This window comes from Protomyctophum bolini, assembly GCF_963924005.1.
Source record: "Protomyctophum bolini genome assembly, chromosome: 21".
Taxonomy (NCBI): domain Eukaryota; kingdom Metazoa; phylum Chordata; class Actinopteri; order Myctophiformes; family Myctophidae; genus Protomyctophum; species Protomyctophum bolini.
In genome coordinates, this window is record NC_137882.1 from 22,851,988 (window position 1) to 22,878,246 (window position 26,259).

A 26,259-nucleotide genomic window follows, 5' to 3' on the forward strand; every position below is an offset into this window, starting at 1 on the left:
CCCAAGGTCTTTAATAGCTGGAAATCGTAGTGGAGTTGGCAAAGACACTTCTTTGTACAGCCAGGTCAAATATGAACAGCGGAAACTAGGATGGAAGGATAACAGTGAGATCAAAGCTTTGATGGACCTTAAAAAAGAATGGGAGGATAAAGACACAGACAGTGTTGTTGTAAAAGGATTCATTCAAGTTATTAAAGTTAGTCCCCTTAAGGTTATATGTTTTAGTGAAGCAGGAGTGAAACTGTGGCACAATGCGACCGCACAATGTGCCGCGTCATGGGATGCCACAGGGGGGATCATTAAGACTAAACTAACAGAGAAAAGGATTTTGTATTATGAAATTATAGTAAGTTCATTTAATTCATCAACTCCTGTTGCATTCATGATCTCTGAAGAACATACTCAATCGGCTATAGAGGAACTACTCACACAATTGAGATGCAAAGAGAAGGAGATATTTGGTACAAACACAACACCGATTCAGATTAATAGTGACAGGTCCATAGTGCTTTTAAAAGCCAGTATGCGTATCTTCAATCAAGATAGCATGAGTATGTACTTGTTACGCTGCTGGAGAATAGTGGTAGGAAAGGCAGATAACAAAGATTTAGATTTCTGTACCATAAGGGCATGTAAAAGTCATTGGATGAAACAGGCAAGTCACATTTGCAAACAACAATACATACACAGAGATAAGAGGTATAATTTGGCTATGTACATCTTCAGCACTTTAGTTAATGCCAAAACACTACAACAAACAAGTACAATAGTACAAGCTGCTTGTATTGTACTTGGTAGTAAAAGGAACTCTAGCGTGGTGCAAGCCAGTATTGACACCATCATGTCTGAGACACAGAAACTAGCGCCACAGAAAGAAATTGTTGATACAAAGCATGATCGACAGTTTTAGTTTTAGTTTAGTTTAGTTTATTTCGCACAATAAAAACAGTACAAAAAGGTAACATCAATAAAAGAAGTGTGTGCAGGTGAGAAAAGAAACCCAGGGAGGGCTTATAAGTGGTTCTCACCAAAGTTAATATACAATTTAAACAAATAGTAATATACAAATATTAAGACAAAGTAATCAAACATAGGTATGGAAAATAACAAAAACAAAAACAAGAAATACATTATTTACACTTGTGAAGTGTGTGTGCCTGTGTGTGCGTGCGTGTATGCGCTACATTATGTTAAATTGGAGAGGGTAACTTCAAGAGGCTGGCCCTCAATCTATGTTTAAAGTTACAGAGTGAAGATGCGGAGTTGGCAATAAGTATGTGTGAATTCCACAGTAAAGAACCTCTGACTTTTATGGAGAACTGGCTAAGAGTGGTACGGCTGAAGGGAGGATGAATATTGTCAGATTGTCTAGTATTATAATCATGAACCTGAGAGTTGGTCTTAAAATATTCTTTGAAAGTTGTAGGAAGCATATTTGGAAGGTAAGTGCATTTATATATGAAAGAACAGGATTGTACAATGTTAATGTCATAGATAGACAGTACATTTAGGTGTCCATTCTGGGTCCGGAAACGGTATTTTTTTTGCATTGACCCCAGTAGAAGGGCTCCAGCTGTGAATTTTACACCTCTCCCGCTTAGCGGAGACTGGGGTGTGGTACAGGACATCTCCCTGAACACGTGGGTATGTCCAGATAGTTGCCTCGCGGAGCCGTCTTTTGTCCAGTGTCCATTCTGGGTCCGGAAACTGTATTTTTTTTGCATTGACCCCAGTAGAAGGGCTCCAGCTGTGAATTTTACACCTCTCCCGCTTAGCGGAGACTGGGGTGTGGTACAGGACATCTCCCTGAACACGTGGGTATGTCCAGATAGTTGCCTCGCGGAGCCGTCTTTTGTCCAGTGTCCATTCTGGGTCCGGAAACGGTACATTTTTTTGCATTGACCACAGTAGAAGCTCTGCTGCTGTGAATTTTACACCTCTCCCGCTTAGCGGAGACTGGGGTGTGGTACAGGACATCTCCCTGAACACGTGGGTATGTCCAGATAGTTGCCTCGCGGAGCCGTCTTTTGTCCAGTGTCCATTCTGGGTCCGGAAACGGTACATTTTTTTGCATTGACCACAGTAGAAGCTCTGCTGCTGTGAATTTTACACCTCTCCCGCTTAGCGGAGACTGGGGTGTGGTACAGGACATCTCCCTGAACACGTGGGTATGTCCAGATAGTTGCCTCGCGGAGCCATCTTTTGTCCAGTGTCCATTCTGGGTCCGGAAACTGTATTTTTTTTGCATTGACCCCAGTAGAAGGGCTCCAGCTGTGAATTTTACACCTCTCCCGCTTAGCGGAGACTGGGGTGTGGTACAGGACATCTCCCCGAACGCGTGGGTATGTCCAGATAGTTGCCTCGCGGAGCCGTCTTTTGTCCAGTGTCCAGTCTGGGTCCGGAAACGGTATTTTTTTTGCATTGACCCCAGTAGAAGGGCTCCAGCTGTGAATTTTACACCTCTCCCGCTTAGCGGAGACTGGGGTGTGGTACAGGACATCTCCCTGAACACGTGGGTATGTCCAGATAGTTGCCTCGCGGAGCCGTCTTTTGTCCAGTGTCCATTCTGGGTCCGGAAACGGTAATTGTTTTGCATTGACCCCAGTAGAAGGGCTCCAGCTGTGAATTTTACACCTCTCCCGCTTAGCGGAGACTGGGGTGTGGTACAGGACATCTCCCCGAACGCGTGGGTATGTCCAGATAGTTGCCTCGCGGAGCCGTCTTTTGTCCAGTGTCCAGTCTGGGTCCGGAAACGGTATTTTTTTTGCATTGACCCCAGTAGAAGCTCTGCTGCTGTGAATTTTACACCTCTCCCGCTTAGCGGAGAGTGGGGTGTGGTAGAGGACATCTCCCCGGACGCGTGGGTATGTCCAGATAGTTGCCTTGCGGAGCCGTCTTTTGTCCAGTGTCCAGTCTGGGTCCGGAAACGGTCATTTTTTTTGCATTGACCCCAGTAGAAGCTCTGCTGCTGTGAATTTTACACCTCTCCCGCTTAGCGGAGACTGGGGTGTGGTACAGGACATCTCCCTGAACACGTGGGTATGTCCAGATAGTTGCCTCGCGGAGCCGTCTTTTGTCCAGTGTCCATTCTGGGTCCGGAAACGGTAATTTTTTTGCATTGACCCCAGTAGAAGGGCTCCAGCTGTGAATTTTACACCTCTCCCGCTTAGCGGAGACTGGGGTGTGGTACAGGACATCTCCCTGAACACGTGGGTATGTCCAGATAGTTGCCTCGCGGAGCCGTCTTTTGTCCAGTGTCCATTCTGGGTCCGGAAACGGTAATTTTTTTGCATTGACCCCAGTAGAAGGGCTCCAGCTGTGAATTTTACACCTCTCCCGCTTAGCGGAGACTGGGGTGTGGTACAGGACATCTCCCCGAACGCGTGGGTATGTCCAGATAGTTGCCTCGCGGAGCCGTCTTTTGTCCAGTGTCCAGTCTGGGTCCGGAAACGGTATTTTTTTTGCATTGACCCCAGTAGAAGCTCTGCTGCTGTGAATTTTACACCTCTCCCGCTTAGCGGAGACTGGGGTGTGGTACAGGACATCTCCCTGAACACGTGGGTATGTCCAGATAGTTGCCTCGCGGAGCCGTCTTTTGTCCAGTGTCCATTCTGGGTCCGGAAACGGTACATTTTTTTGCATTGACCACAGTAGAAGCTCTGCTGCTGTGAATTTTACACCTCTCCCGCTTAGCGGAGACTGGGGTGTGGTACAGGACATCTCCCTGAACACGTGGGTATGTCCAGATAGTTGCCTCGCGGAGCCGTCTTTTGTCCAGTGTCCATTCTGGGTCCGGAAACGGTACATTTTTTTGCATTGACCACAGTAGAAGCTCTGCTGCTGTGAATTTTACACCTCTCCCGCTTAGCGAAGACTGGGGTGTGGTAGAGGACATCTCCCCGGACGCGTGGGTATGTCCAGATAGTTGCCTCGCGGAGCCGTCTTTTGTCCAGTGTCCATTCTGGTTCCGGAAACGGTATTTTTTTTGCATTGACCCCAGTAGAAGGGCTCCAGCTGTGAATTTTACACCTCTCCCGCTTAGCGGAGACTGTGGGGTGGTAGAGGACATCTCCCCGGACGCGTGGGTATGTCCAGATAGTTGCCTCGCGGAGCCGTCTTTTGTCCAGTGTCCACTTTATGAAGTCCATGCACTCCAGTGAATAGCATTTATCCATTTAGATAACTTTATTATTATTATTATTATTATTTAATTACTTGTTTTTACACAGAAACATAATGTGTGTCTTATAGCATCATTTAAATGCTTAATTTGTAGTTTTAATGTGCAAATTAAACTTTTTTTCAATACTCTAGAGGTACTCTTATTTTGAAGAGATCGTCCACCGGAAGCCTTAAATTAGCTCACTAGATTAGCTCACTAGACAGTGCCTTGGTGTGTTGGTGACTGTGACGTCACGGCAATGATTTTGACATGATGACTGATCAGCACGCTGAGCACGTGTGGACTTACTAAACTATATAAACGATATTAACAACTGAGATATGTTAAATAACCCTCTGATCGCTGCATTAATGAACACGACATGTTGCCGACAGCACAACTAATGTTCCTGTGAGGGCTCGGAGCCTCGGAGGGTTGATGATGAGGAGGAGTTATGGGTGATTCTACGTCTCTACTTCAACACACATTCAGTGAGTGAGGACACAAACATCGTCATTCATAGCGGGTATCAAACGTTCATTTCAGTGGTTTTCATCCGGCCTTTTCATAATTCATATCAAGGTCCATTATTTATTCGGCATTTGAGCCTCAAACGTATATTTTGTGTGTGTCGTTGGATAAGATTTTGTCCACATTCCATGATGTGGTACCGCGCATGCACAGGAGAGATAACAGACAAATAAGATGCATTGATCAAAAATAACAATTCTTCGTATGCTCAAATAGTGCAGATAACAATAATACTCTTAAGAGCATAACATCAAATGGATGCGTTATGCTCTTAAAGAGGGTATTTAATTGGTTATCGAACCCCCTCAAGGATGGTGGTCCCCGGCGCCACTGTTTGAGAAGCGCTGCTGTATAATCATTGCGGCTATCAAACGTTTAAACTTTATTTATTTCATGGACCCCCATTATAACTACGGGTATTTGTACAGTGGTTCTCAAACTTTTTCATTAAGGCTGGCTGTTTGATTGATCTTGAATACTTTTTTCTAGTTTGCAGAACAATTAAAGTCGCACAGGAAAGTATAGTTCAAATCAATACACTGATCGTTTTAATCTAACGCTGAGAGTGTACAAATGCAAATGCAATAGTACTATAGTAGTGATAATAATCTGCCTGTGGAATAAGGTCGGATTGGATGTGTCCCTGCTCGTACACAGTGACAGTTCTTCCCCCAAATCTCTGTAATGGGCCCATTTTCCCTGATGGCAAATGCTACGTAACACGTACAGCTGATGCAACATGAAAACTCCTCTCCGATTGTGTTAAAAGTAGATTTTTCTCTGTCATTTCCTCGTATTTCTAAGTAATTTAAATAATGTCATGCTCATTGTCCAGTGCATAGCCTACTGCAGGCCTTGTTGACTATAGCAGGCTTGCCTTGTTTCAAACAACTACTGCCTCGCCTCAGCCGTTTGGCTGAGGCGAGGCAGTAGACTCCCTTTCCCCTGATAAGATATGTCGGAATTGTGACCCTATTGTGTATTTATGTTTAAACCTGTGGTTTCACAAAAGTCCACTATTGAGCATTGGCAACTTTCTGTCAATAAACTATGTGAAGCGTTGGAAGTGTTCTTCTTTTGATGTGTTTTTTTGCACCGGCAAAAGTTGGACATTTTGTGAAAGAAACCAAAGGTTTTACAGAGAGGACGATCCAAGTTGATCCAAGAGATGCACAAAATTGTGACTGGGGTCCACGACCAAATACATATTGTTGCCGGGGAAACGAGGCCCAGCATGAAAGCGTGACATCACAGCATGGTGTCACATTGCCTTATATAAACCGGCATATGTATAATGAAATGAAGCAGAGTGGAAGGAAGCAGACAAGGAAGGAGGACCCATAGTGCATTGTGAAGTAAGAATCTCATATATCTGATTTAGGTTAACGTTATAATACCGGTTCTTCTCCGCCAAAGACCTACTCACACAGAATAACGTAACATCTGCAAGCTAGCTTGCGAGGGACTATCCGAGAAATCCCATGGATTTAAGCGAATGACTGCTTTAATTGTCCCTTCTAAACCTGCTAACTTTATTATACTGTCCTCTATGTAAGGGCTTTACACTTTTACTTTTACAATCCTTTACTTAAAGGACCACTTCACCCCTTTTCAACCTATCTTCATATAATAGGTCCTCAATAATAATCATGATAAAATGGCACGATTTTTTTCTACTCAGTTTGTGTCTCATAGGAGTGCTGTGGGCAGTTTAGAAACCGTCTTCCAGTGACATCATCATTAGGCAGAGTTTTTTTCATTATCGTGAGAACGATGGCTTCCATTTTCGCATTGCAACTTAGCTTGTATTCCCCATCGATGATGTGATGATTTTCAAGATAGGTTGAAAAGTGATGAAGTGGTCCTTTAATACACGATTCTCTCAAAGGCAGTAGAGCATCTCCATAACACATATCATTTTGGGTGTCCATGACATGAAAAGGTTTGAGAAAACGAGAACCACTGCATACAGCAAAACTCATACCCGTGTGAAGTGACATAGGCACATAGGACAAACACAGGTTTTTCCAGAAAACTAGGATTTCAACGTTTTTTTCTTTCCTTATTATAAACTGACCATGGATTTACTTCATGACGTTCGTGTCATTTGATCGTGTCATTCCCGTTGTATTTCTGTAGCATTCTGTCGACTAACTAAAGCACCACTGACTGATTTCACAGCCTCTCGTGTGAGTCATGACGGATGCGTTCAGCAGCAGCTCGGAGGCCGTCCTTCAGCGTGTGCTGGATGCACCGGCGGAGAGGAGTGTTCCTTTGGAGAGCCTGGAGGAGGTTTATCAGATTAAGAAGACCTGTGACTTCATCAGTCACAATCAGTACAAAAAGGTAGGCGCTGGCGGCACATGTTACCGGGAAATGCACTCACTGTCTGTGTTCAATATAGGCAAAGGCAGGATTTGACGATGAGCTAAGGCCGACTAGTCCACTAAACGTTAAGAGCGTTATAACGTTACTCTTGTTATTCTCAGGCTTGACATTAAGGTCACTGTTTTATTGTCCTAATGTTCTATGGGTTATTATAGACTAAAATGCTTAAATTCTGCCTCAAAAACAGTATACTTCTTTCTTTCAGTATGGTAAATATATATATAACTTGATTTCACATAAATCCTCCGTATAGGTCGCCCTGCAGTTTCCTGATGAGCTACTGGTCGATGCAGTGGCCATAGCGGACGAGATAGAGAAGGGAACCCAAGCCAAAGCGTACATACTCGGAGACACGTCCTATGGCAGGTAACGGCGTGTACATGGAACAGTTACAGGACTGCAGGAGACTTCCATCTGTGTTTGCAGACACAGATGAAGTAGCAGTGTTGATTTTGTTGACTAGAACTGGCAAAAAATGTTTGTCGACTACCTTCTAACACTGACACAAACTAAATGAAAAACCAAGCTATGATGACTAAAGGCTAAATATACTGACAATTTCATCAACAAATCAAAACTACACTAAAATGTTAGGTAGGGGGACTAATGGAGAAGAGATCCAGTAGAATAAAAAACAGAAACACTTGGTTGCACGCTCTGAAAATAGCAGATCTACATGAGCTTGTAGATTGGCTATTTCCAGCATGCAACCAAGTGTAAAGCCCGAAAGACTGAAATCTTACTATATTTAGTCTAAAACTAGACCACGACTAAAACATTTCAGATGACAAAAACTCAAGATTGTGTGCACATCTCAATGCCTATATTTAGGCCAAGTGCTGGATGTCAGGCATCAAGGCAAACATCAAGGAAGAGAAAGAACATCCGCACACTAGTTTCTAGAGCTCCACGAGACTTACTTTATTTAGAGGCAACACATTGCAACGTTTCGACCTACTAGGTCTTCATCAGGCAAATATTTGTCTCAATATTATCAATATTTGCCTGATGAAGAGTATAGACCTTAGTAGGATGAAACGTTGCAATTTGTTGCCTCCAAATGATGCAAGTCTCATGGAGCTCTAAAAAACTAGTGTGAGGATATTCTTTCTCTTCCTAGATGACAATAATTGTTTATGCTATCAATTTGATATTCTTTCTCTTCCAAGATGACAATAATTGTTTATGCTATCAATTTCTGTGACGCAGCCATTCATTTAGTTTTAGTTTAGTTTATTCGCACAATAAAACAGTACAAAAAAAGGTAACATCAATAAAAGTGAAGTGTGTGTGCAGGTGAGAAAAGAAACCCAGGGAGGGCTTATATGTGGTTCTCACCAAAGATAATATACAAATAGTAATATACAAATAGTAAGACAAAGTAATCAAACATAGGTATGGAAAATAACAAAAACAACAACAAATACATTATTTACACTTGAGAAGTTTGTGTGTGTGTGTGTTCACCTCTCCTCTTCCCGTTGCGGTTGCCAGTTGCTGCGTGGATGAAGTGGCAGCGGAGCACACGTTAGCGGACTGCATGGTGCACTACGGCCGGGCGTGCCTCAGCCCCTCCCGGAGGCTGCCACTCATGTACGTCTTCGAGAGGCGGCCCGTGGACCTGGAGAAGTGCGCCGCGTGCTTCAAAGAGCTCTATCCCGACGCGCAGAGTCACGCCGTAGTCCTGTACGACGTCAACTACGCCCACGTTATCGGTAAGGTGGCAGTGGGGGGGAAAAGCACTAAAAGTATCAATACTGTACTGTACAAGTACTGGAATTCTGAATTCTAAAGGTGTTGGCATTGCATAATGAGCAATACTCATTATGCAGAATGTCCCCATTTCATCAAGTTTTCAAATGTATGTAAACATCTTTTGATGCGACACATTGTGATCGGCTATTTTCAAATGCCCTAAATTAATTAAGTATTGGAAATTGGAAATGCTCAAGTCAAGTTCAAGTACCTCAAAATTGTACTTTAATACTATACTTAAGTAAATGTACTTACTTTACACCACTGTGGAGGTTGAAACAGTGGAATAGTGGAGTGTTTCACTTTAGATGAGACCTCCCTAGAATGTGATATTAATTAGATGATAAGTAGTGGAAGACATAAAATCACTGGAATGTGGTTAAAATACAATTATAAGGTTGCTTATTGTATGTTCTTTTTTCCTAGACCATACATCAGATTGTATACGCATGGCTTATCTTTACTGTGTTTAGTAGCTAATAAGACAGTCACGCGTATTCTAGTATGTCACTGTTTAAACAAAGGGAGTTTGTTTCACCTCAGTTTAGGGTTGTTAGCTAGTTTTAAGTTGTGAACTCAATATCTTCCCTCGCTCAGATGATCTCCTCGCCCTCCTGACGCCAGAGTATCAGAACGTAGTCGCCTCAGCGCTCCTTGTGGACGGGGAACAGTGTCACGGTCAACGCGACGAGGCCCAAAGCGACGGTGAGGTCGTCTGCCAGTTCGGCAGGCGCTTCGCCCTGAAAAGCGGCACGAGCATCAAGGACTACGGCATGTTCTTCGTGGGCGTCAAGGGCGCCCCGGCCCTGAGGAACTTCATGATGACGTGGAACGGCTGCTCCTTCTGCTCCTTCGACCCGACGTCGGCGACGGGCCGCGCCGAGTCGGCGGGCGTCAACCGGGCCCTGATGAAGCGCTACTACGCCGTGGAGCGAGCCAAGGACGCCAACGTGGTGGGCATCCTGGTGGGCACGCTGGGCGTGGCGGACTACCTCGCCATCATCCAGCAGCTGAAGGGCGCCATCCGCCGGGCGGGCAAGAAGAGCTACGTGTTCGCCATGGGCAAGATCAACGTGGCCAAGCTGGCCAACTTCCTGGAGATCGACGTGTACGTGCTGATCGCCTGCCCCGAGAACTCCCTGCTGGACTCCAGCGAGTTCTACAGGCCCGTGGTCACGCCGTTCGAGATGGAGCTGGCCTGCAACAAGCACCGGGAGTGGTCGGAGGAGTACGTGACGGACTTTCGCCACCTGCTGCCAGGTACATACTGACCGCTTAAACCCTATGAATCGTTGCTGTCGGCCTGAAATCTCTATATTTTAACTTGTTTGTGTGTGTGTTGTTTCTTCTTCGTTAATGAATAGATCATGAGCGTCACACAAAAACAAGTGACAGGTGGTCTTGTGTGAATAAAAATGGAGAACAGTGAATCATAAATGGTGCAAATATACTACATCATTCAACATTGCATTACATGATTAATAATCATGACGGTATGCAGATCATAAGTGCAAGATGCCAAATGTATGCATATTTCACACCAAAAATATCTGGTGTGATCTGCTATTTTTGAAAAAATCTTGAAAATGTGGCGTGAAACTTTTAATATTATTCTTTCACAGTGAACGTCTTTAACTCAAATCTTAGCTTCTGGAGAGTCCCTGGAACAACATATTTTCAGATGGGAGTCCACAGCCAAATACAGATAATTCTGGGGGTCGTTGACATGAAATAGTTTGAGAACCACTGATATAAAAACACGGGTTTTCAGAAAACAGATTTTTCAGAAAATGATTTAGAAGACAATATTGTAGAATATGTTCTCGGGTCTTAATAATGGGTTTAGCAACAGAGGAAAGAAGGGCACAAATACATTGCAAATACATCAGTGTCATTATGTTCATAATTGCTGGCACATACAGTTTAGAAGCATAAAAGGTTGAGTCGAGATGTGAACGTAGGGAAGGTCCTAAAAGCGACTGAAGGATGAAATAGATATTCATTGCCCTCTCTGTTCCAGGCGGGCTGAGTCACGTGCCCTTGGCCGGCGAGGAGAGCGACGACGACGACGACACGGATGTGTCGCTGATCACCGGAGCTCTGCGAACACGGCACATGATCCGCGACGGACCCCCGCCTCGACCGTCCGACGCCTCGGTGGTCCTGAGGAACCCCTCGCTCACTGTGGCCAACACCAACGCTGCAGGTACACGCACACATGCACGCACACACACACATACACATTACACATACATGTTGCATGCAGACTTAGGCCTCTTTCAGACGGCGACGGACTCCAGATAAAACGGCAAAGTCCCGTTGCGTTCTCATTTTTTATTGACTCTTTACACGAGAACGCACACTTTATGAAGGCGCTGTAATGCCGCTGGTAGGTAGGAAGGTGGCGCTAACGGGCTGGGGGTGCATACTTAGTTTAGACTAGTCATTGGTTAGACATGGGTTAAGGTTAGGTTTAGGTGTGCTGCCCCGTGGGAGGTTAGGTTTAGGGTGTGTTTGAGTCTAAGTACTGCACCCCAGTCACCCACATACAAGAAGAAGAACCTGGTAGCTCCCCCTTCACACAACCCTATCAGGGTTTTGAATGGCGCTTCCAGACCACAACTGGGTTGTGGCTGTCGCTCGCTGCCTGCTTTCTACTAACGCATGGAGTGACACACAGGCTGACAAGCAGCCCAGAGCATGCAGGCAGAGTGTGCCACAGGATGGTTATATATTTTATAATGCATTAGGCTAAATAAACGCTGCTGCCGCCTATCACAAGGCAATTTATTTGTCTATTATCTAACCTTAAATGTTATTTTGTCCAATCTGTATGGTAGGCCTGACGTCGAAATAAAAAAAAGGCTTCTGAAAGAATATATATTCATTTGTGCTGCATTTTCACGATTTTTCTAAAATAGCAGACCTACAAGCTCATAGCGTGGCGCACTATGAGCTTGTAGATCTGCTATTTTTCAATAGCTAAAGTACAACATGATGCTTAGTTAAAACACCAAAAGGGGTTCCCGCCCAAAATGGGTTAATACAATATAATTTACACAATCTTGTATGGTAGAGTATCTTCATACGATATAACTTGGGGTGGTTGTATTTGGTCTCCCTGCTCTTCTACAGTATATACCTTTCAGGTCCTGTGTCTGGTTTGACGTGACTTAACTCATAATATTGTTTCTGGTTTGACACAGAAATTAAATGTCCCCCCTGAGAAAGCAGGCAGGCTCTATTAGCTATTGTCTGCACGTTGCGTTAGGAGACCCATAGGTTCAAATCCAGGGTAGTACAGTATACTTTAATACAAGCTTCAATTCACCCGGAGATATAATAAATGTCGTCAGGAGTATATCAACACACAAAGTGAATATTACTAATATTCTGTCTGTTCATGCCCCGTGATCTTTAAAGACTTTACAGGCCATTATGTGAGGGGAGCGTACCTATGTTCCCCAGGTTCTATGTTCCCCACCATGCAAAAAAGGTTCTTTGTTCCCCACTTAGAATAAACCTAAGCCTAAACCAGAAACCTAACCTAGTAATTTTAGTAATTCTAGTAAGACTAAAAGTATTTTAGCAACTTAGTCTTAGTGTTACTTTTAGTAGCAAAGTCTGATTTACCGTAAACTCAGTCTTTGAACAATCCATTGAACTTTAGGCCTGGCTAAAGTTCAACAAAGATGGCAAAAACAAACATTCTTTGTTCTGTACTTATACAATTGTATAGTACAAAACACTGAAGTCCTTAAACCATAAACTTATAACGCTAACCCTAAACCCTAAGGTAAGTGGGGAACATAGAACCTGGGGAACATAGAACCTGGGGAACATAGGGATGACGCCTATGTGAGGCATAAGGCATGGTTAAAAAAAACGTTTATTTTTGTCTTGCAGCGTCCTTCTTGGCCGGTCGTAGCTGGCAGGGTTTAGAACGGAAGCTGGGAGAGACGCCCGTGGTGAAGGCGGTGGAGGGGAGGAGAGGCATAGCTATCGCTTATGAAGAGGAGGGAGCATCCTGATCTGTGGTGAACGCAGTGGAGGGGAGGAGAGGTAAATATGGTGCATTTATATAGCGCCATTATCAAAGGCGCTTTACATAGATTGTGCATCACATTCACCCCATTCACACACCGATGGCAGAGGAAACCATGCAAGGCACCAACCTGCACATCGGAAGCAATTAGGGGGTTCAGAGTCTTGCTCAAGGAGACAAGGACACTAACTCTGGGGGAAGCCCGGGATCGAACCGGGGACCTCATGGTTCCCACCTGGCTGCTCTACCGGGCCACTCTACCCCTGAGCCACTGCTGCTATGCCGCTTACGAAGAGGAGGGAACATCCTGATGAACATTTAACCCATTAAGATTCTACAAAGGCCTAACCCTCAAATCAGTATTTCTCATAGTTTATACCCATCTAGACCGGGAACCCCTATACGTATAACTATATACCTTTCAATCCGGGAATCCCTTTTGGGGGCTGTTGTTGCTATGCGCAGAATATAACGACATACAGTACATGTTCTGTTTTTCAGAATCTGCCTTGGGTCTAAATGGGTTAAAGATTTTAGCAGATGTACTTGTATATCTGCTATTTTGTCAATAGCTAAAGCATTTTTTTTTAAATCAGCATAGCTTGTAGTCCTGTCTGTTACCTCCCACTTCAGTGTAACCGCGTTCCCCATCAGCAGCCGGTCTGATCAGATTTACTAAAGACACTGTAGGAAATCTGGGCTACCGTTACATTTCAATCAGTCAGTTAGTTTCAGACTTCCCCTTAAAGGACCTATAACATAAAATTCAATTTCTTTTTTGTTTTCCATCCCCACAAATAACCAATTTTGAACAATCATGGCTTTCATATCATATGGGTGCTTTAATGTTAATTGCTCTCAGGAACAGCTCAACTGATTTTGTCCTCGTCGTGATGTCATCAATGTCACCCTACTTTGTATAATTCCTCATCTTCTTCAGTCTTCAGTTCCAAATTTGCATTTCCACTTTGTTTATAATGTCCACCATTGTTGATTTTCCAAGCTGGCATGGAATGGAAACAAGCCTGTGTTTATCTAGCATCAGTATTATAATGACTTAAATATTACAGTAAATAATCCCCACCACCTCAGGACATTGTAACTGCAGCTAAAGTCCAGAAAGAAATGACAAGGACTGGTTATATCAGAGTGGTGATTGAGGCTCAAACCATTAGAAATAACTTTGAGGGACAGACAATATGATATTAAATATTAAAAGTTTTAAAATGCATGTTATTTGCGCTTTAAGTTAAAAACAGTTAGTTTCAGACTCTCCCTTAATTCTGATTTATAGCGAAGGGGAAGGTCACAGATTGGGCTACGGAACATGTAATTAATGTTATTAGTTGTAAATGATCCATGACGATGGCAGTGTTAAGATGTATTATTAGTATTTATATTCTCACTGTGGTCGATACAGACCACTATCGCCAAGCTGTACATTTGTCTATTTTAACTTTTTGTCCTGCTCATGAATCATTGTGCAAAGTTTGCAAAGATATAAACTTCTCACAAAAAGTAAGACTGGTTTCAATGCTATTTGGAATGACCCTCTACCATACTGCAATGTTTCATAAAAATGTAACTCTACATTTATGTTATTTGGAGAAGATTTTAAAAATAATCACATTTGAACTGGGGATCCCTCAAAATAACCACTTTAGAACTGGGGACCCCCAAAATAATCACATTTGAACTGGGGATCCCTCAAAATAAGCACTTTAGAACTGGAGACCCCCCAAAATAATCACAGATGAACTGTGGACCCCCCAAAATAATCTTTTTTGAGCTGGGGACCCCCACCCTGACAAGCTTGCAACGTGAGATTGAACATTAGACCAGTATTTGCTTCTGTATTACAATCAATGCAATATACAATGATATAATACCACAATGCAACATAAATAGATTCAGTTAAATCCATTTTACAGCTCTTATAAGAGGGGATCACTGTTGAGCATACTTTTTCTGCTCAGAGATATTATTCACAATCCCAACAAGCAGAAATTACTCCATTTATCTATTCTCTATGCATAGACACTCCACCAGAGGGAGTACTCCCTGCACTTTAAATGGCCAATGAAACACATAAGATTATTTATTTTACACCTGAATGTAGAATTAAACTTCATGTGGGTCAACTCAATATTGGCTTAAGCATAGGTAACATGTACATTTTGACTTGTATCAAAATGTATCTTAAACCATTCTGGGCCTTGGGTGTTTTGAACATGATGTTACACTTTAGCTATTGGAAAATAGCAGATGCTTTTTTGGGGTCCTTGGCCAAATACAGATCATTCTGGGGGTCCTTGACATGAAAATGTTTGAGCACCACTGACATAAAAACATGGGTTTTTCAGAAAACTGTCAGGATTTAGAAGCCTTTTTGTAGAATCGTCCTCAGGTCTAAATGGGTTAACTGGTACAGCCATCCTCCTCTTCCTCCTCCTCGTACATCTGATTTGTGTTTCATTGGGGACTCAATGGGTTGAGGCAAGGCAGACCATTATGTACATATATCTGTACACAAAGTTCATTCAACTTGTTTTAACTACATTTAAATAGAAATAAAGAATAATAAACAGAATCTATACGAATATTGGAATCAGAGAGAAACACACACACCTGCAGAGACCATCAAAAAGTGACTTATTTCCAGTATACATTATGATGTTCATCTTATGTTATTCATCCTCCTGCCCTGGCTATGATACATTATATGACGTACAGTAAGAGACGAGATGTCTCTCTTAGGCCTGATAGCTATATTGTTGTATGGTACAGCTTGTCCTTGTAACATTCTGCTCGTGGCAGAATGACTGTACCACAGGCTTGTCCGTATACTCAATGTCCATCTACTGTACCACAGGCCTGCCCGTGCATCGCCCTTGGCCACACATGTAGAGCGTCGCAGTCCCGCCCCATTTCATGACGACGACAGGCCCAGGAAATAATTCCCCATGCATTTTTCCCCATAGACATTTCAAAACTTATTCATTTAAAGATCTGTAAGCCAAAGCCAACTCGGATCGTGACAAATCATGACAACAAACACAATATCTTTTACAAATTATTACAAAGAAGAAAAACAACAAAATAGGTGTTTTACCCTGTCCTTTATCTTCTTTCTAATTATGTGTTCGGCATATGATTTGTCACGTTCCGAGTTGGCTTTGTTCGAGCCTTACAGATCTTTAAATAAATACTTTTTGAAATGCATGGGGAATTATTTCCATTTAATTTCATATTATAACAAAATTGCCCAAATTGTCAAATAATCTAAGAAAGAGGCAGAAAGCCAAGTTCATAGCGACTTGCAACGCAAGCAATTGTCAGCTTAATTCTAGATCTGCTATTTCCACAGTCAAACTAAATCTAATGCCTCAACTCCTCCAATTCCAAGTGCCTGTCAGGGTGGGGGGTTCCCAGTTCAAATATGATTATTTTGGGGGGTTCCCACTTCCCAGTTCAAATAGGATTATTTTTGGGGGGGTGACAGCCTGAAAAGGTTGAGAACACCGCCACCTTCTAAGTAGTGCCTCTGACCTTGTTATCTCCTATTACTGATTGGAGCTTAGTCATTCATGTGTGCATTTGAAGTAGCAGACAGCCGTAGAAGCAGTACTCGGATTCTTTTACGTAAGTAAGTTGGAAAAACTCGGTACATTTTTACTTGAGAAGCATTTCCATTAAGATATACAGTATAGAACAAACAAAGAAAAAACAAAACAAATAACAGATAAATAACACTTGAATCTGTAGTCTCCCTGTATACTAGGGTCAGGGTGATCAGCCCACAAACAGACCGTGTGCATCCTTCATGATGCTGGTAGTGGCAGCCTTATTCCTACACCTAAATGTCACCGAGGGCAGGAAGGCTGCATCCAATGATCTTTAGGGCAAACTTCAGCACCCGCTGTCTGCCTCAGAGCAGCTTCCATGACACACAGTGATGCAGGCTGTTGGGGTCATAGACATATAAACGTGGACGCCCTTTCCGGCTCTGGAGCGTATGTACTGAGCGGAAAAGATGCACTGTGATTGGCCAGTAATCACTTGAGCGGCAGCATGACGTAACGTCGTAACGTGCCTTCCACACTTCCGGCGTACTTCCTCTCTGTTTTGGGCTGAACAAATAATTAGAAAGAAGTTGTTTTAATTATTTGTTTGGTCCAATGTTTTGTCATGATTTGTCACGACTCGAGTTGGCTTCGTACAACGTCTTATATAAATACTTTTTGAAATGTCTATGGGGAAAATGCATTGGGAATTATTTCCTGGGCCTGGTGTCGTCATGAAAGAGGGCGGGACTGCGATGCTCTATTTGCTCTCTCTCTCTCGCTCTCCCATGTGCACACCACGTGGTGTTTACCCAAATCCACACAGGCAGCTGATCATACAGGCAAAACTAGTCTGCTTGGAAGTTGGATTAGGCCAGGCACAGCAGCATGTCTTATCTGTGTGTGTGCACGCGTGTGCGTGTGCGTGTGTGTGTGTGTGTGTGTGTGTGCCGCGTGCGTGCGTGTGTCTGTGCACATTACTGTTATGTGTACTATCATAGCAAAGATTACTCATGCCTTTCATTTTATTTGGCTGTCAACTGGCTTGATAATCTTTCATGCACAGACATAGTCACACGCAGTCTTAAAGGCTCATTCCATGAGCAAGCGTACAAAAAAGAAAGTCACGACACATGCCCACGCACACACAGACACACGCACATCACGTGTGAGCATGCCGCCTAAATGTTGAGGTCCCATAATGTTTTATTATAATGTCTCCTGTAGGAAAAAAAAGTTTTGCACGCCTAGAAAACAGGCGTATGCACAGGTGCGGCCAATGGACATCAATGAAAGGAATAGAATACAGTACACCCGCACACTGTGTATTTGCTCGGTACTGAGTATTTTCTTTTTAATAATTATTATATTTTTTTAAACTGAGCAAATACACATGCAGTGTGCTGGTGAATTCTATTCCTTTCATTATAATGTCTCCGAAATGACCTTTCCAATGAAGTCAGGACATCTTCTTCAGAAGACATCATCTTCTGTTGTGTTTGCGATTATTAAAACAGTTTAAGAGCCATAGACATCAAGACGTCTAATTGCCAATTATGTACCGGATGCCACGGACGACAAGACGTGATCCCTTGGGAATTAAAAAATAATAAAAAATCCTCTAATCTGGTGTACAGGTGATGACATGCACATTACATGCATAATAGAATTACAATTTCTTTATTTCTTTATAATTGGAGAATTGGCACTCAAAGCCTAAACTGGTGACCACCAGGTGGCGCTTAAAGAGTTTTAAGCATCGCTGTTGGGCAGACAATTATTTTAATTTATCTCCAAATCTTTTTTTTTAATGAATGCAATGGTGTGTCGACCATAAGATCCATGCTTTATTTCGGTCTGGACAGCTCTGTGTTAATGTTAATAGTGTGTAAGTGACAGGACCAATTATATACGAAAATAGATTGAAAATGGTCGAAGTGGTCCCGTCCTGCTAACCCCATCCCAGAGGGAACCCGGTGCCGAGGCCTGTTTATTTGTCACGTCCCTCAGCGTGTAAAGACTTTAAGTCACAGAGAGATGATGGAGAGAAAGGATAGACGGGCACATGCAGTACTGAACACTAAAACCCCTTGACAGAGTCACACAAAAGTGTGTGTATACACGTAATCGAGGATTTTGTTGGTGCGTGTTATTTTTACCAGTCTGTCGCTGTGGAGCGCTTGCCCCTGAATCACAGGTGATGAGATGAGATGAGATTAATGCTGAAACACACTTTGATGTATGAGCCTGGCGGGACACACGCGCACTCCCAGGAATTCTTTCTCACACGTGCACCCAATAGTGGACAATATGTGAAAGTTCTAATATCAGTTTTTAATATCACTGTCAATGCAAACGCAATACATTTACAGAACCGCACTGAAACCAAACCACACAATGAGAGCACAAGTCAGCAAGATGGTACAATAGTGGGTGTTATTAATTCAGCACCCAGGAAGTGGTTGGGGATCAGGATCCCCAAATATGTATCTTTCTCTACTCTGAGACACGTGTGCTGGCTTCCACTCTTCTTCCTTCCAAGTTCCAACACACTTTTCTCTCTTTGCAACAGAAGTACCTTTAACCCCTCACTCCATGCATTTATAAATAACCGGAATGTTTCGGAATGCCGGTGTGTAAGGTCCACACTATGGTAGCTGTAGCTATCTATAAAACGAGTCAATGAGAGGTGTGGAGTGGACTGCTGGCCCCTCAGGTATGTGGTCAGGTGTAAGCCTGGCTCAGGGAGGAGGACGCCCCTGCCATGCAGAGTCTATAGGGTCACTACCTGGTGGTGAGCAAGGGGCAAGGCCAGGATGGCTCCCAGCTGAAGACCATATACCTACAGGCTGGCGCTTAGCCACCGTCGGAGGTGCGTCAGGCAGAAATGCGTCGTGAGATTTAGTCAGTGGTTTCTGTTTAATCCCTGCCTAATGATTGTGTCACACTCTGCCCCTGCGCTGCCTCTGCCTCTGCCCATGCCCTGTGTATGTAGGCCACTTGTGCCCTTGCCCTGACATGATTTAGTATTGATTACTCTGTGTTGCTATAGCTGAGTTGAGTCCTGAGGACATGGGCCTAACGCCGCCTTTAGATAAGGCCGGCATGCATGCAGGGAGTTTAGGTCGTTAGGTTACAGCTGCCAGCTGGAGAGTAAGCTTTTGTTTTATCATCAGGCTGTGCAGGGGAGAGAGATGTAGAAGAGATCACATGTATTATTGTTTGCCTTTAGCCAATGGGCTCTATACACACACACACACACACACACACACACACACCCCATTTTGGAAAGAACTTAATTGGGCCGCTTACCTACTTCCTTCACAGGTGTTACCTTACCGATGATACTAATGTAATGAAGGCTCTGTTCCATTCTGGTCAAACAGGGTCAGGGTGCTGCTACTGTGCGTGTTGGCTCACAAAAAATAACTTTGTTTCAAAGTGTCCTTGAGTGGGTTCTAAATGGCCCTGTGTGTAGCTCTGGAACCAAATGGACCCATTTGTACACTCTCAGAAGTAGGAAGTAGGGAAGCGGCCCGGAAGTAGGAAGAGTTATTCTGTGTGCATATATAGTCCATTATAATCTGACAGTCATGGAAGATCGAGTGTGTGTGTGTGTGTGTGTGGGGGTGTGTGTGGGTGTGGGAGAGAGAGGGGAGACTGGAAGTGAAGGGTGTGTGTGCGACAATCCCTGAAGGCAACGACCCAAGCATCTCTGGGTTCATAGAAGGACAGGGACTAGTACACAGCAATGGTCTCGAGTCAAAACAAGTCTGTGACTCACAGAGGAGAGACAGGGGGGAGAATAAAGAGCGGTTGTTGGACTCTTATGCTGGAGTGAGAAGAGTGAAAGAATGGAACAAGAGTAAGAGGACAAAAAGAGAAGACAGAGAAGGTGAATATAACTGTTCACAGTTACTCAGTTATAACAGTTTCAGTTATAGTATTATTCTCATTCTTATAGAGAGATAGAGACTAAGACAGAGAGAGAGAGAGAGAGGAATCAGTACGAGAAGAAGGTTCTGACAAGAGGACAGCAGTAGGAAGTGGAGCCGGGAGGAATTTGAAGGGAAGACGACAACCTCCAAAGCAGCAGTAAGTTAAATTGCGCGCGCCGCGCACACGTTAAACGTTAAAGCGATACAGGCGCATTTCAGGTCTTCATGTGTTAACCCTAATAATCATTGTGTTTCCAGGTGATGAGCTCCGCTCGGATCCATGACAGATCCAAGGTGAAGTCTTTCTGGGAGAAGATCATCGTACAGCACACGGAGGAGATGGGCAGAGAGGACGGCAGGATGAGAAACAGTGCTCTGGCAAGGTCAATTCACTCAACAACAATGAGTAGTGATCGGAATTCGGGCCGATCACGTCATTTTCAAATGATCGGGAATCGGATCGGGAGCAAAGAAATGTGATTTTGGGACATGCCTACAGTACAATATCCAAAATATAATATTTTGGATATTGTACTGTTGTGATATGGCATTTGTTCTGCAGTATATCAATATAAATTAAGATCGGGAAAAAACGGTACTGGCAGATACAAAAACATATAATAATAATAATAATAATACAATCATCGTCATCATCTAGATTATAAACCTCATAACATGCAACATGCTGTGAGCTTGTATATTGTCTATTTTCGCTGTATAGTATAAAACAGTGGTTTTCAACCTTTTTCATATCAAGGTCCATTATTTATTCTGCATTTTGAGCCACGGATTTAGCCTCTCAGACCCAAAACTGGACAATATTTTGTTGTCATTGGATAAGATGTCGTCCACATTTCCATGCTATATTGATGTTATACCATTAGGAGAGATAACAGTTGATCAAAATAACAATTATTCTACATTCTCTAATTGTGAAGGCTCCTAAGTAATGCAAGTGTTGTTTAAAGTAATTTAATTTAATCAAATAGGACTTTTCTGTTTGGATGTACTGTATGGCCTGTCAAGGCCAGCAAGTAGTTTTTTGTCACTCAGTAGGCGTTCCCGCATAACTTCCGGGTATGATGATGATGTCACGCGCATACCCTCTATAAAGAAAACAAGTAATACACATACAACAGCAAAAGAAAGGAACACAAAAACAACAAACAAACAAACAAACCCACCCACCCCTCCCCCCGGGACCAAAGATGCCACAAAATGCACACCTGTGCCAAGATTCCTACCACTGTGCATTAGGAACATAATTAAGACTAAATCATGTCCTTGACCATATCTGCAATGCTAGATCAAATATTAATGTTTTCCTCTTTTGCTCCATGTAATCTTGACGTTGACATCTCCATCTAGAAAGGTTAAAGCCCATTGGCGAGATGTCAATGTATGAGGAGGTTTCCAGCGCGTAGCAACCATCTTCTTTGCCGCTGTTACGCCAGCAAAGAAGACACGGATGCGAGTATTATTTAATGGCAATTGGGATACATCATTTAAAATGAATAAAGGTGGAGAGGGCGTAATGTTAATTTGTAAAATTATCGAAAGTTTACCAGCAACCATATTCCAAAATATGGTCACTTGGTCACTCCCAAACACTTGGTCACTCCCAAACCATATGGAAGAATGTACTATACCTATATGCTGTTCAAAGTGCAGTTGAGATTATTGAAAATCCTCATAGCACATAATCTACGGAGGGTTTCATTTTACACTCTCAACAGTTAGATATCAGGGTCCATTTGGTTACCAACTCTCCATTTTAGCTCGGGACCACTTGGAATACCTTCAAGGACCACTGGTGGTCCACCGGACCACCGGTTGAGAACAACTGGTATAAAATATCATCAGTGGACCGGTGATACGTGGTTAACCTGCGCTCACTCCTCTCCATCCTCTCCTCCCAGCCCTCGTCACCCCCCCCCCCGGCATTATGTCATTGTTTCCCGCAGATATTAGCTGATCTCTGGCATTAAACACATAACTTGCCGGGTTCAAATCAACATTCACAGGCTACTATGTGATGACTGACGAGGCCGGACAAGGTATTAACAAAGCCACTGTTGGGCTGTTGTAAACACGAGTAAACAATGGACCTGTAGGCTAATAAAGTTATAGCCTACCAAGCTGTCTGTGGCATTAGTGCCTATAGGCATTAGTGCCAGACCGAGATTAACCAATTAGCTGCTCCGGGCGGAACGTTCCGTCAGAATTTAGGAATCCAACTAGCAACTGCTTCTGGTGTAATGTTCCATCTGATAAGTTTTATTATTGGATTTATTGCCGGATCGCTGATTTCTATTTCTATTATTATTTTGGCTTGGCCTTTCCTTCTTTAGCGATCCTAGACCGGCAGCACTCTGCAGTCTGAGGTTGGCTGTGCGTCCAGCAGGTGGCAGTAAAGAAGGGACTGGGACACCCCTGTTTGTGTCTTGACTGCAAACAGGGGTCTGTTTTGTGTTCTTCTGTCTGTCCAGTTGTTTTAGCTGTCACATTATGCTGTTGTAACGCTTCAATTTCCCCTCTGGGATTAATAAAGTATATCTCATCTCATCTCATAAATCCATAGAAATGCATTGAACAGATACACACAGAAAAGGAAGTAAATCATTCCAGGGGGGCCTTCATCGTGTATAGTTAAATATGAAGAAATTGTTATGGTTCCCATAGCTATATTATTAGTATTTTCAGTTCCCCCATGAATAGGTAACTGTCTGTGAACATGGAAGTAGGACACTACAGGTGGAAAATGTACTCGCATGTTTTACTTAAGTAAAAGTATCAATACTGCAATAGTACCAAAAGTAAAAGTACTATTTCAAGTTCTCAAATGTCTAGGAATCTTTTGAAAATAGCAGATGTACAAGCTCAAAATGCGTTGCATCGCGACACAAGATCGGCTATTTTCAAATGACTAAAATATATGGCTGAAGTGGTTAATGCACGTTACTTTACACCACTGCTTGTGAGTCACAACTGTACATGACGGATGTACAATTATAGGTCACAAGTTGTGACCTATAATTGTCATGTACAGTGTTGCACTGTTGATTCTATCTCTGCTGGGGCGCTACTTACGCACACGTCGCTTAGCACCTACACCATAGCTCACACAAAGGACCATTGGTATGCATGGGTTCATTCCTATGTTACACACGCTGATGTGACACTCAGCAGCCTTTGTAAACTAACAATCAGCTGCTCTACCAGCTCACTTAAGGCCCCTTTTCCACCGGAGTTGAACCGGTTCAGAGTGTTTCCACTGAAAATGAATTACAGTACCCTAAATGTTGGTTTGAACCAAATAATGGCCGCTGCATGGTTCATATGAGGGCACCAGCGTTCCAAGAATCAGGAACGGAACTGAATCTATAAGCAAAGTTCTTTTGGTGGAAAAGGGGCTTTAAAGGAGCAACTTGGACACTCGGGCATGAAGGAAGCATGAGTTCAAGTCCGTTGCTCTCCCCGTGTCCCCCATATATGGGGACTAGGTTGGAGGGTGTGTAGAGCCCAGGATCACATTAGATGATTGACACAGGGGTGAAAAATGGGTTACAAAATCGTGGGATAAAGAAATATATATTAAAAAAAAGGGGCTTTAATGTTTTGGCCTATGACTAATAGAGCATACTTTCACTTCTGAGTCCTGACCATAAGGAGTAGGGACATGGTGGCTTGTTAGTGTCTTAACTGCAGAATCCATATAAAAATCCATGCACTATGTGTAGATTGTGTACTAGCCTATGTATTGTAAACTCTTAATTTCCATTTTCAAGCCTTTCACATTTTAATGTGATTTAAACTTCTTCCCTTGCTTCTCTCTTCTCCAGGCTGAAAGAAATGTGGTGGCAGAGGCTGATGCAGAAGCATGAACTCCAGAAGGGATTTTTTGAGGCACGACTAAATCGGGCCAAGAGAGCTGTGCACTAGTTCTTCAGCAACTTAAAGGGGAATACCATTCATTTTCAACATTGAACTATGTCATTAATATAACTTTCAGTTGTTGGGTGGAAATAATAATAATAATAATAAAAGGTCCCCCCTTCTGTTGGTAGCTTAGAACTGGAGGTCTAATTTGGGGTCATGTGATCATGGGACATCATGTCGGTGTACTCTTTGGCCTGTGCTTGTAGATCTGCTATCAACCGTGACACACTGGAATACAAATACATATACTGTAAATCAGGCTTTAGAGATACCAGTATATTATAATGCAACTTTGGTAACTGAGGCTAATGCAACACAATCTGTAAGCCGTGGGTCAGTGTATACACATACATACTGTACAGTATGAATAAATGGGTTTCATATGTTCTACATTTTGTTGTGCAGTCAAATGTCATTTAACTGGGGTCTCCCAGGGGAACACCTGCACAATCTTTACAGAGATTGTGCATTATATTCACGCACGCACGGGGGGTGGGTTGTCACATAATGTTAACCTCTGTTGTACTTTCACAATTAGTTCTGATAATGTCATGTGTGAGTCACACATCATGTGTGAGCATAATTTACTCCCTGTTTTATTACTGTTAGTTGTGTAAAGAGATACAAAATGTGGGTGGATGATTTCCATGAAACCATGTGGTTTCAAGAGAATAACCGTCCGATACACAGCTCAGCATATTTCCTGTCAGTAGGCTGGTGTGCAAAACCCAAACTCAACTGTACTACACCATGCATATTAGGGATATGACACTACCGAACTCATAGCTAGTGGCAAACACATGCTAATATACTTAAATTTGCTTCAATGAGCTTCAATTAATTGTATAAGATTTAAGATACAGTCATGACCTTCGGGTATTAACCATGTTCTACCAGTTACTCAACTGCCAACAGGCAGACATCCCTCCTGCTTTGCATAAGATCATTATTTGATGCTTACATTTTGGTTCTGAGAGGCTCAATCTCATCAAATTGTGGTCGCTCAATTGCCGAAAGAATAAGGGGCTTGACATGAAAAAGGTTGAAAACCACTGCCCTATTAGTACAGCGAGACTATGGAGAAGATACCATCAGCATCAACAGATTGGACTCATATGTTTTGGTCATGTCCAAACCTGGTGGATTACTGCAGGTCTGTTATTTATGTATTTAATATTTGTATTAAAGTTTTGCGGGAAAAAAAGAACAGACAAAGGAATTGAAAAGAAAAAGAGAGAGAGGGGGGAAAAAAAGAGAGAACGGGGCATGATTTCAAATCAATGAGTTACACTGATAGAGACTAGAATATATATGGAAAGTGGAGGACACACAGATGCTGCATGCAGACTAAATGCTATAGTGGGATCAGTGAGACATTTGAGCAATGTGTTCTAAGAATGGCTGCCAAATAGCATGGAACTTGCTTGAATTATCCATCATAACGTAACACATTTTCTCCATGTGTAATATACAAGTCAGTTCAGATAACCAAGCCTGGTTGGAGTGAGGTCTGTTATTTCTGAAATACTAGGACTGGATGTGAGGTTTGTTGTTTCTGAAATACTAGGACTGGATGTGAGGTCTGTTGTTTCTGAAATACTAGGACTGGATGCAGTGGCGTGCACAGACATTTTGAGGGGCAGGTGCTCAAGTGAAAAAAGGGCACCTTGTGCAGCGCGTGGAACCGGCCGGTTGCCTTAATAGTGTGACTGAGATGTATAGATTTTGGAGCATAAATAATATATTAGAAGCTATTTTATCAAGAATTGATCAATGTCACCATGGTCCACATACTGTAGTCAGTACTGTAAAAAAAAAAAGAAAAAAAAGCTTTTTATGCTTGTCCTCCAACAGCATATCGTTAGACTCATTAAAGGTGTAATTCACTGTCATGCACTTTAATGTCTAGACTTTGAGCTTCCTCCTTTTTGGCTGTGG

General features: G+C 42.9%; 1 protein-coding gene across 2 annotated transcripts; it reads left to right on the forward strand.

Moving 5' to 3' along the window:
* The first annotated feature begins 4,422 nt into the window (after positions 1 to 4,422).
* dph2 (diphthamide biosynthesis 2) lies at positions 4,423 to 24,594 on the forward strand. Of its 2 annotated transcripts, XR_013966114.1 has the most exons (9): positions 4,423 to 4,653; positions 6,875 to 7,039; positions 7,335 to 7,447; positions 8,576 to 8,796; positions 9,434 to 10,096; positions 10,857 to 11,042; positions 12,743 to 12,898; positions 20,641 to 20,765; positions 24,225 to 24,594. XR_013966114.1 is itself a non-coding variant. In XM_080793354.1 (7 exons), the coding sequence occupies exons 2-7, from the start codon at positions 6,890 to 6,892 to the stop codon at positions 12,865 to 12,867; spliced, it is 1,458 nt and encodes a 485-aa protein (XP_080649480.1). In that variant the 5' UTR covers positions 4,423 to 4,653; positions 6,875 to 6,889; the 3' UTR covers positions 12,868 to 14,394. The 2 variants fall into 2 exon arrangements, 1 of the variants encoding a protein (XP_080649480.1); XM_080793354.1 differs by lacking the exons at positions 20,641 to 20,765; positions 24,225 to 24,594 and having other exon boundaries at positions 12,743 to 14,394.
* Positions 24,595 to 26,259: the final 1,665 nt, after the last annotated feature.